General features: G+C 41.3%; 1 protein-coding gene across 3 annotated transcripts in view; it reads right to left on the reverse strand.

The window, feature by feature from the left end:
- LMBR1 (limb development membrane protein 1) overlaps positions 1-12,641 on the reverse strand; it is a 69,277-nt gene extending 56,636 nt beyond the window's left edge. For 2 of the 3 annotated variants that reach the window (XM_053999007.1, XM_053998932.1), the window contains exon 1: positions 12,354-12,641. In XM_053999007.1, the coding sequence (XP_053854982.1) occupies positions 12,354-12,416 (63 nt within the window). In that variant the 5' untranslated portion in view covers positions 12,417-12,641. The remainder of the gene's footprint in view (positions 1-12,353) is intronic. The other variant, XM_053999082.1, reaches the window with a different exon arrangement.

Below are 12,641 nucleotides of genomic sequence, written 5' to 3' on the forward strand. Positions count from 1 at the left end.
TTAGGAAAAGAAACTATCCAGCCTTGTTTGTATTTGCTACAGTTTCAGTTCATGTTTCTCAATTATGAGTGTCTGGGCTTGTATGCAGCACTCCAGGTAAGATTTTACAGCTGTAGGTAACAGCACTAAGTCCTTCTTTGATGCACTGAAAATGCTTCTCTACGTTCACCTTGATACCTCAGGTTTTAGCTTTTTATTTTTCCTCTTTTTCCAATTTTGTGCTGCTTTGGTGTGTGGGTCTGGGTTTCATATAAGGGATAGTAAGGTGTGGGCCTGGGTTTCATATTTAGGGATAGTAAGGTGTGGGCCTGGGTTTCATATTAGGGCACAGTAAGCTCTCTTCACAGAGTAGGTAGACACAACAAATCCTCCTCTAGCTGAGGACCCAAGGACAGCCAATCTGGATCTCAGGCCCAAGAGTATAAACAATGTGGACCGAAGAGAGAAAAACTAGAAGGATGGGACTTCATGGGCTGGGGCTGTAATTGGACAATTAGCTCCAATATGCTAATGGACTAAAACTTACAAAAATGTGAGCTCTTGTGGCCAAGCCCTCTTTTGCTCCCATCTTGGAGCCATCTTGACAGAGCCACGGCTGTGGCTCTGGTACTGCCAGGGTGTGGCCTTTGAAGGCTCTTCAGTAAGTATTCTCTTTATTCCCCTTAACTCTGTCTAGTCTCTGTTCCAGCTGCTTAAGGCATCAACCTGAGAACCACACCAGTAACTCAGCATTAACCTCCTGTCACTGGATTCATCAGCACTGTCCTCCCCAATTGCTTACAGCAGAGTAGCTCTTGATTTTCAGTAGAAACTTGGTTTTAGGGCTAAAGTTCATCACCATGTCTTTTTTTTTTTTTAAAACCACACCTTAACGTCCACTACATACAATCATCTATCAATTCCATTTCTAATCACTTACTAAAAAGCATGGGTAGTCCTACTGAAATAGAGCACTATTCACAAAAGAACACCATGCACAAAACTACACTGATACCTTCAGTAAAAACAAAAATTCAAAATTATTTGTTAATTCCATCTTTCCTTCAGAAACTACTGGGTGTGTCAGTATTGGAGGCAGCATTGGAATACAATGTTAAATCCAAATTATATTGCAAGTTGTTTACAACCAAAAAGCAGTGATTAATGCCATCACCCATCTCTACAATAGCAGCTGACAAAAGGATGCTGCAAATACAGCAAATGAAGGACAAGCTGTATTCCTCAGATCCCAAATTTCTCTGCAAGGAGTTTTTCACTGGAGCTCAAATGAAGCTTTTCCAGGTTTTACTTGGGGAGACAGTCAAGACACTGTGCAGACAATGTACCCAACTGTGAAGAATAAGGATTTCTGACATCCCCCACTTCACAACAAGGAATACATTTCAATCTTAAGAGTTTATGTCCTTATATTCCTTCCAAATTTGAGGGACTAAGTAGTTGTAGATCTAATTAGTTGTTGCCATAATTAGACTGGGAAGCTATTTTAAACACAACTAGGGTACATTCTGACCTTACAGGCAAAATACACAGTCCATGTTTGACCAGGTGGATCAAAATCTAAAGGAAATTACAAGGAGACCAAGAGTTGTCTATGGTTATAGCCAAACAGATCTATTTTGGCAATTCTTAATAATTTGTAATATCTTTGTGTGCATGTCCCCTCCACACCACTCTGTAATTGAAAACAAGACACATGGATTCTGTGCCACATCCTGGGGCTCCTTTTTAACAGATGGCACGTTAAGAAATCTTCAAACCTCAAGCATATAATTTATTTACATCTCTTCCCACAGATTAACTACAACTTCTGGTAGGACAAGCAAAAAGAAACCTGTCTTCCCCTGAAGCCCTTAATCTTTATTCAGGAAAGGAAATGCCTTCTGCTCCTGCTTAGATTACACACCAGGAGAGGCTGCTTCTGGAGACACACTGCACTACATTCTTGTCTCTTGTAACCAACTCTTCCACAGTGTCATACCCTTGCATCTCTCATCCAAAGTCATCCGAGTATGATCCACATCATACTTTTGGATCTGTACCACACATCTCCCAGCTCCTGTGAGAATGGAGCTGGAGATTACCTGCATACTATGTGCCTCTTAGGGGCCAGCACTGAAGGTTACATGAGCAATAACAGTCTGAACCAGGTCAAATCACACTGTAGTTATGCCACTGACAATTACTAAAGATCAGCTGACACTCATTTGTCCACGTGGATGATCTTTAAAACTGTGGTACTGAAATTCATGCCTCAGATTGGGAAAGAATCATCTTCTGTTGCAAGTGTAAAAGCTACACTTTCATGCTAAGAAAAACTATGCTCAAAACATGTAAGATTCTCTTTTTTTCCCCTCTTACAAACAAGATTCAACCATCTTTTACAACTGCAATTTGTGTGTGTGCACATTAAAAGCTGCATTTCTATGGACAGGATTCTATTTATATAGCATGGAATTATGCCCAACTGTGCGGCATAGTTGTGAGGGAGCTGTATTTTACACTAGAAAAAAAGCATATAGGTGCCTTGTCCAGTAACTGTTCATTACCTCTCAGTCAGTGTGCCCTGCTAGCACACACCTTAAAGAGCATCCCTGGCTGTATTACCTGAAGCAAAGCCAATAATCATGGGAAGCAATTCTCTCTCTCCAAGCAGCATTCACCCTGTCACATGTAGTTGCTGTGTCTAGTTTTGAGCCACCAGTACAGGAGTTGGCAATTACAGAAAGGATGATCACCAATGGTCAGGAGGCTGGAACACTGGCCTGGTGCAGACAGGCTGAAGGACCTCAGCATGTTCAGCCTGAGGACAGCAAGGCTTCAGGAGGACCTGACAGCAGCTTGCCAGTTCCTATGAGGAGGTCATTAAAAAGACAGAGCTGAGCTCTTGACCGTGGTGTCAGTGGGAGGATGAGACTGGAGTTAAGAAATCCCCTCCATGAGGAAAGCCAAGCAGTGGAACCAGTTGCCCAGCAAAGCTGCACAATCTCCATTCCTGGAGCTTTTTAAGCCCCAAGTAGTCTGATACCAGACTAACCCTCCCCTGAGCAGGAGCCTGCAGTCCACTCAGCCTTATTTTCTACTTTCCTGACTAAAAAAGCACCATTACAAACTTAGTCACTTCATAATTTATACCCTTCTCCAGGTCATTTATGAATGTGTTTATTAAGTGTAGGTTCCTGTAGGACTGTGTCAGGGATCTCCTCCCACTGTGAAAGAGCCTGACATCTTGCAAAACAACAACTTTTAGCAGCAAGGAACCACCACAGAACTCCTTCACAGGGAGAAGTCCCACACCTTAGCAATGCTCTTTAACCTAACACACTTCCAAGCATGAAACAAATTCAACACAGGTTCATTTCTACTTGAAAAGCATCAAAGCAAATAAGTGATTGTTTCCTCCAACTTGATTGCATACCAGCATGTAGAACAGGGAAAATGTGAAGGAGCAAAAGACAAGCTGCAAACAACATTTTACTATGCCATGTATGAAATGAAAGATCAAGAAGCTCCAAAGAGTAAGGGAAGAAAGGAAATAACTTTAAAATGAAGTGGCTGTGTCAGTATTAAAATAAAGTTACTGCTATTACATCCAGAAGCATTTCTATGCAAATGATACACAAAACAAGGCTACAGAGGTAACAAAGAACATCTCCACTTCTGGCTGTTACTTTACAGAATGTGTCCTTTACCCTGAACAGAACAGAAAAAAACAGCACAGATAAAAGAGAAGGCAGAGATCACTCTGGGTAATATCATCATGTAGAATAAGTCTATTTACATGTTTAAGTGTTGAAAATGAAACAGTCAGTATTTTGCCTGTGATTACTATCTACAGAAAATAATAGTGTTGCCCTTCTGGGTTTTAATTTCTGTAATAGAGAACAACAAACACACCATTATACACCCATCTCTTACTGCTCTAATGCTGCTGAAGTATTTTAATGTACATTACCATACCACAAGGCAACTAAAAAGCTTCCTCCTACTGTCCCACTTGGCAACTGCTTTTATTTACTCATAGAAAAAATGGCAGGAGTAAACAGCAAGAAAATAGAGGTGGAGACAAGCAGCTCTGCTTGGTCTATTTCTAATAACTCAATTATCCCACTGATACCTAAAAAGCAAATAAGGCATTCCACCTGTTCTGGATGTGTCAAGAGTAAGTGACAAACCAACAAAGCACACTAAAGAAAACTGAAAATTTTATCTATGGTCTCAGTTTGACCTTGGCATCCATTGAATCATCTGCTCTGGAAATCTCATTTTTCTCAAATGAGACATTAACTCTGCTGTGGTTAGATTAAGTTCACTCTAAACCAGCCAGCCTTATACACTTGGCATGACACACTAAATTTAATCTCATCAGAAAATATCAAATATATTCTGTGACTGTCTATGACTATAGATTAATTTTGCCCATTAACACTGCCCTCCATACCTATGATTCCCCTCCACGTATGGTCTCTTCTCAGGACTCCTCCCTGGCTTAAAACATTTGCAAGAGGTTGACCCACTTTTTTTGATTCCCAAGTCATGAAGAAATTATAAATGGTTCAGACGCAGGTGCCTAGACTTGCTCATCTAGAATAAACAACCAAGATCCAACAGAAAGTAAGAAATACTCAAAAATATATTATATTTTATAAATATAGATAAATATATTATAAATATAAATATATTATAAATATATTTCTGTGTACTGGAAATTCTGCTGAAGATAAAAACCAGCTTCTACAGCCCTTCAGTCAAGAATGTTTTTCAGTATAGGTGCAAGATTTAAAAACACTCTCTAGAATTAACACATAGCACCAACCAAGATCATTCTAATATTCTGTCCCTGAATGAGGGACACTGGAAAGTCAGGCTGTAATAATTGGTTATATTAAAACTCCAGAGCCATACCATTAAAAATTCATTTCTGAAAAAAATCACCCCAAAAGCCTCATTAATACAGATTTGGTAAACAATTTATTTAAGACAGCTTCTTTGATAATATTAATTTTGAGGGAAAGATGCAGAAGATCTTAGAAGACAGAGCTAATAAACTTTCTCATCCTAACACATAAAAATACTCATCCTTGTCTTCTCACACATATATCCTGGAGCATTTTTAAGTGGCACCCCCCTCCCAAAACACAAGCATACTTAAACTGCAATAGCTGTATGTTTTCATAATTCTCACCAATTATGCAGACTCTCTACTGGATACAAGTTACCATAGTCTGAAACTCAGCAAATATTTCAGATATGTACCTATTGTCAAATTCAACTAAAACTCATCAGCATCAAATTTTCCCATAAATACATTAAAAACAGAAATTACAGTTAGATAATGGAAAAAATTGGATAATCAAGGCCTAAGCAGGCACTTAAAATCAATGGTAGAACTGAAGCACCATGTTTTGATGACAATTGTGAAACCTGTCCTAGAAACCACACAAGAATGTAAAGGGGGGAAAAATATCACACACATGCACTGCTTCTATCCTCTGTACATTAACCCAGCCATATGCAAACTTCAGTGCCATCAATACACATACTACCTGCTGCAAGAGCACACATGATTTGGAAACAGAAAAACTGAACATAGTTCTGTATTTTCCAGTTAATCAAAATCTTCAAAAATTATTCAAATTTCAAAAAATATTCAAGTGTTCAAATATTAGAACATTACAAAGCAGAGGGCTCTCTCTTGAAATCACATTGACGGTAGTTAGAAACAACTTTTAACATATCCAGCTAATCAAAAAACTAGAGACCTCTGTGTGGGGAGCAACACTATTATACATGAATGTTCAACACCAGCTGATAAAACAGCAAGTTGTGAAACCATCTTTCTGAGAGTCAGCTGGGTCCCAAAGAGCACAGGTCAAAGCTGCTGAAAGCGTGAAGCAATCTCACCTGTCACACCTCATCAGGGGGTTAGAGCAGCAGCTTGTTCCAGGTCACCTCTACCTGGCTCTATGCTCAGCCTCCAGTGACACAACAACCAAGGCTGTTTGTCACTGGAGGCATAAAAACAAACTCCAGTCACGACTTTCAAAGTCTCTCCTCTTCCTGTGTTAGAAGTTGTTTAAATTCTTGAGCACGGCTGTTCCTAAATAGGTAGGGCCCCAAATAATTTGACAGCACACATGAAAGAGTCAGTGGTTTTCAAGGTAAGAGGGAGAACACAGGAGTAGAGAGTGATGCAGAAGTTAAGACCTTCTCAACAAAAGTTATCACTGCCCTCATAAATGAGGATAAATACCAAATTAAATAGGAAAGGCTGAAAGACAGGAAAGGAAAAAGCACTTCAGTATAGAAGAAAGGAAAGAAAAAAAACCACTTGAATAATCTCCAAATACAACCAGTAAACTTATACTGAATGGAATGTTTTTCTTTAGTGTTCCTCAACCCAAAATTCTATCTATGTCTACAGAATTGAGCTCTGAATTTATCATAATGTCACTGGCAATAGGCTTCAGATTCTCTCTCCACTCTGACTTTACCACCATCCCCTCTGCTACTCTGGTCACCTAGTCACTCATCTCTCAACTCTCTTTAACCTCTCTGAAAACACCGATTTCCAGGTGTTTTGTATTTCCAGGTATTTCCAGAGGGTCTTGTGCTAATGAACTCAGGAACACTCAGCAACCTCCTCACAGCAAAGACTGAGCTGTTATTACAACCCTCCCATCTTACCCAGTCCCTCCACTCCGTGCCCGGCCACTCAAACAAAACCCAAGATGGATATGCTTGGTTTAGGTCACATTATGAAAAGCTGGTTTTGTTTGCTGCCAGTTCTTCCTCTTTTCATTGGATTTTCTCAAGTCTAATTACACCTTAATACAAATTTTTCTTAAACAAATGCCTGTACCCTCCATGAAGTGTGTTGCCCTTTTGGTCAACTGCTCCTCCAAAGAAACACACCAGTAACTCAAAAGGAATTATTTTGAACTGTAACTATTTGCAAATTTTTACACTTCATCCCTTCATGCTTATGATACGTAAACAGAAATAGTGGAACTCTCCAAAAGCTATTTCTGTTTTGGGAATAAGTATCTCTCTGCACTTGTCCATGCCAAGTATTTTGAGATGCCTATTGATTCCAGATGGATCCACAGTGCTGATCCCCAGGACCAACAGCCAGATGATGATTCATCACTTATTAAAGTTCAGTACAGCACCCATGTTTACAAATAAAGGTATACTTTTAAGACAACAGAATTATGCCAACATTTTATATATTTAATTATGTTAAATGTGCACTAATCTTTCAGCTTTGTCTCACATCACTGTTACAAATACTTCTTCAAATTTTCCCCAAAATATTTAAGGGAAAAAAGAAAAAGGAAGCAAAACTGAGAAATCTAGGCAAAGTTATTTTCTGAAATACAAGAAGCCACTTAAGATATTAAGGAGTCCTCTAATTTTCAGTGTACAGGAAAAAGAAATTGAAATACATTATTTTTTTAAATAAAAAATAAACTTGCATAAGCATTCAAACAAAAACATTTCAGTATTTGTAGTAAGTTTGTTCTTACAAATCACCCACACTCTAATCAGAATATCATCACTGCTGGCAGAAAGAAGAGTCTGAGAAAATCTCAGGTTTTTAAGGATGCACAGCTGGTCACGGACAGGAGTCCACTACCAACAGACATCAAGTGCTCAAACCAACTCCTTCATTTTACAGCCTTACAAAGGACAAATGCCAGCAGTAGCCACACTGAATTAAGAGAAGAAATAAAGAAACTAAGTTTCTCAGAATATTTAGCGTCTGAAGCCCGCACCCCTGAAAACATTTAGTCCTTCAAATGGAAGCATATCACATTTAACATAAAACTCCATATTACACCAGTTTCAATATCTGCCTAAAGTCACATGAAACACTTGAAAGTTACAACAGCACTTTTGTATTTGAACTTATTCTACCAGGACTAATTTTTTTTATTACATATTTAATATAATAAACTTATTTTCAAATATACTATGTTTATGCCTAACTGATAGTTCTATGGTGCTAATAATAGAACCTAGTAGTTGTGTTGTGTTCTTCCACAATTTTCCCCACACTACAAATGCAAGCACAGTGTATTTATTTTGCCAAGGAACCCTCATAATCAGGTGTACGTGCATATTTTTACATGCTCAAAATCCGACATTTTTTAAGTGGAAAAAGAACAAGAAAATTAGCTTGTATTTTTAAAAATACAAGCTAATACTGCAGAATAGAAGACTCAAACTGGAAAAAAAAGGAAGTTAATATTGTAAAAAGTAAACCCAGGGGACCACAGAGAGGCTCAACCACTGCACTTGCTCCATTTACATTTGAAATAAACAGTTCACAACAATACCAGCGGAACATGGAACACTTTATAAACAGGCATAATAACAGGACCCAAGGGAAAAGCAGTTCCCCAGAAGTTCAAATATTTTCCATGGATGTGCAAGATCTCAGCAAATTCTAAATGAATCTAAAGGACCAAGAAGGGTAAACTAACAGAATATTGTCCTGCCTTTACAGCTCTTTCATATCAATACTGATCAAGTGCAGAACACAAACCCTTTTCTGTACTTTGCAATCACCTAAAGCTGCTTTTCAGAAAGATGCCTCCTTTAGCCAGAACTGAGGATGACTCTGCTTGGTTGAAGTCAAGGCTCTCACTGACTTCCAAGAAAACTCCTGGCTGTGCCACATCTCTTACACTGGGTCACCAGTTCACAGTCTCCACATTCACTTGATTGCATCTGAATGTTAAAGTTCAGACTCAGACCAAGTCTTGGTGTTTTTAACAACTGTTCAAAACAACAGATCTGCTATAGAGCAGAGGCATGTTTGAAGAGCCATGCCAAAGCTAGAGCCATGCCTGACTAGCGAGTTAACCACCTTCTAGTAGCACAGATCATCCTCATGAAGCAACAAAATCCAAGGCAGATGATTTTGTTGCAAACTGGCACCCTCTTGAAAAACAAGTGCCATATAGACACTCCAAATGAGGTCAGGAGCAAACAGGCCTGACTTAAATTAAGCATTAAACCACTGAGTCACCTCAAAAGCAGATGAAGGATGTATTTTTTAAAAAATAATATTTTACTACCCTTCTCAGTCTATAAACATGTGTCAGAAATATTTGGTTTTTGAAGGTGGAATTAGCAGAAGTTGGCACCTGCAGTAAGAGACAGGCACCACCAGCAGAAGGATAACAAGCTTTGAATTTTTTTTACGTTACACAACTTTATGGAAAACTTTGTAGCTTGCCAGTTCAGAGAATACATGAAACAGAAATAAAACATTACACTGAAGCTAAACTCAGTGTGCCCTTAGGACTCCATCAGAAAGCACAATATAGAAATTCTGTATGTATTCAAAGAAAATTTGTAAGAGAAAAGTGAAAAGGATTTTCTTTTCAACTACATCAGCTTACTTTGATTTCTCTTATGAACGCATCATTTTAGCTTCCAGTAAAGACTGTGCCACACAACTAGTTCTTCAAAGATACTTCTAACAGACAACATATATTTCTCTTGTTCCCAGTAGGCATAGAGAGCCTCCTCTGCTGTAATATTCCACAACAAACTGGAATGGAATGGTTTGGGTCAGAAGTGACCTTAAATAACAACTGTTTGCAACCCCCAGCCATGGGCAGGGACACTTTCCACTAGACCAGGTACCTCAAAGCCCCATTCAAACTGGCCTGGAACACTGCCAGGGAATGGGGCACCCACAACTTCCCTGGGCAACCTGTGCCAGGGCCTCACCACCCTCACCTTAGAGAATTTCTTCCTAATATCTAATCTAAACCTACCCTGTCCCAATTTAAAGCCACTACATCTTGTAATGTCAAATGCTTCTTTTAAACTGCTCTGCTGCCCCCAGCCCACCTGCAGCTGGAATCAAGGTTTAATGTATGTGTCAGAGTGCAATATGTTCCCTGCTCCAGCTGAGGGGTTGATGATTACACCCACTACCCACACAACAACTGTCTATTTGCATATTTTAAGAATTTCTATTCACCATATAACATCATGAGCAGCAAGGGCAGGACTGGTAAGGAGAGGATGTTAACATAATTGCACATGTAAGCAACATATTCTATGTGCTCCAGCATGCTCAGACTAACCACAAATGCACTCATATCTGCAATATTCTCCTGCAGCCATGTGGGAGCCACAGGAGGCTGCACACTCAGATGGGGGTGGCAGCACTTTATGCACTTATAAAACCTTATGGTGTTCCAACATAAATTAAAGACAAGATCACAACTGTACCAACATATGATTTAGAAGGCAACATTGTTATTATTATTCCTCTTGATTAAACAATAACAAAGCTGGCCTGTGATCAGTATTAAGATCAAAGTGAAGTTTCAAGAGCAAGAATATTCTGAGTCCACTGTCCAAACAAAACAACACTGCACCTCTAAAATACGAGTTACTGATGTCCTGTGCGATTTCTCACATGACTACACCAGTAGGAAGATTACCAATTGCTCTGGAGGGGCTGAAAAAGTCCCTCTAACTTTGGAGGAGTACATGCAGTACAGATGAACTAGTTCTTTAAGAATTTAATAGACTTCAGTATTTGTAACGGTACCCAGAGAGGCTGCACACAGCCAGTCCTTCAGACTGAAAAATCTGTTTCCTACTGAATGAAACCACAATATGTAGCATCCAATTTATCAGAACAAGACTCTGGTGAAAGTAAGTAGGAGATAATTAGCACACAATGGAATACAAATGGAAAAACAGACATGAGGGAAAAGAAAGAAAATTTGTACATACATTCATGTTTTCGTACCACAAAGGTGATTAAGATAAAACTTAGAGCCTTCTTTACAAAGAGGTATTTTACTTTTAGTGCCCCACCACTAGTCATGGCTTCCAGGACATACACTACATCCATGCCCAAAGAAGAGACATTCCAAAAAAACCCATAAAGTAGCTGTTCTCCTCATACAGACTTGTTTTGCATTCTTCATTAAAAAAATTGAATATTTCACAATAAAGGTCTTACCATTAATTCATATACTATAGAAGAGTAATCAACATATTCCAAGCAAGTCTGCTATCAAATGACCTAGCCATAGCACTACATAAATCAGTTAATGATGGTATTTTAGAGCCTCCCAACAAGGCTGAAAAACACTTAAAGCTAAATTGTGAAATCTTATTTTAATTCAAGAAATCCATTTTTTCCCCCAGACAACAGGGATGACAAGGAAAACACGATTCCCTTGCTGAGCCAGGAGAGCACGTTCACAGGACACCACACTGCATGGCTTCCTTGTGCAGCCTGTATTTCCTTCCTGGAATTGAAGTAGGAGAGACATGAGCCCCATCAAAACACCTCTATCAGATTTGAATAGTCCTGAGAACAATTACGAGGCTGTCAGAGAGGAAACTGCAACTGCTCTGTCTGCACACAGGGTGCAGTGCTGTACGTGCCTACAGAGGGCTGGGGGAGATGGGACAGCACAGGCACTGCCATGTGCTCCACTGGGAGAGCACGGGGCATGAGGGGTCAGGGAAAACACCAAAGTTACACACAGCACTGCAAACAGCCCAGCAAGGCAGGAGATTCCCAGTACGACAAGCAATACCATGAATCCCATGCACACCTGATAGGAACAAGGCTGCACCTGAGGACTGAGGTGTTCACAGAATCCCAGAATGGGTCACAGTTGGAAGGGACCACATCTGATCCAACCTCCCTGATCAAACAGGGTCATCACAAAGCACACGGCACAGGATTGAATCCAGACGTTCTTGAATACCTCCAGGAAGGAAGACTCCACAGCTCCTCTGGGCAGGCTATTCCAGTGCACGGTCACCTGCACAGCAAAGAAGTTCTTCCTCATGTCCAGGTGGAGTTTCCTGTGCATCAGTTTCTGCCCACTGCCTCATCTCGAGATGGTTGGCACCACCGAGAAGAGCCTGGTCCATCCTCTTGGCACCTCACCTTTAGATACTTGTACACATAAATGATGTCCGCTCGCAGTCATCTCTTACCGAGGCTGAGCACTGCTCACGAGGTTGTTGCACCGGTACCTGTCCGAGAGCACTCCTGTGGAGCGCACCGGTGCCCTGCGTGCATACACAGCATCTCCACCTTTCGCTGAAGGCACGAGGAGAGTAAAACCCTCCAGGGGGTCAGCGCTGGGATCCTCCAGCTCTCGTGGCACTTCAGAGAAGGTGCACTCACCTCTCTGCCCACCCGAGACAGGCCCCCGAGTCCCTCCGGACACTGGGGCGAGGGGCAGGCAAGGACAGCGGGAGAGAGCGGGACAACCCGCCCGTGCCCGGGGACAGGCCTGGGGCAGAGAGCAGTGACAGGTCAGGGAGGGTCCGCGGGGCACGGCGGCACCTACCGTGTACTCCCGCACTTGGCTGTGGAAGTTCTGCTCCCGGATCGTCACCTCGTCCGCTTCCATCCTTCATAGTACCGCGGCCCCCGCGAGCAATGGCGGCCGCCGCCGCCGCGCCTGCTCCTGCCCCGCCGGCGACGAGCGGGCCACCATGGCCGGAGGCAGCCCGGCTGCTCCCCCGGGCCCCGGCAGCGGCTGAGGAGCCCTGGCTCTGCCGCTCTGTCCCGGTCCGGCGGGCGCGGAGGAGGAGGAGGAGGAGGAAGGGCGGGAAGCACCGCCTCAGCTCCTCCT

This window comes from Vidua macroura, chromosome 1 (assembly GCF_024509145.1).
Source record: "Vidua macroura isolate BioBank_ID:100142 chromosome 1, ASM2450914v1, whole genome shotgun sequence".
NCBI classification, from domain to species: Eukaryota; Metazoa; Chordata; class Aves; order Passeriformes; family Viduidae; genus Vidua; species Vidua macroura.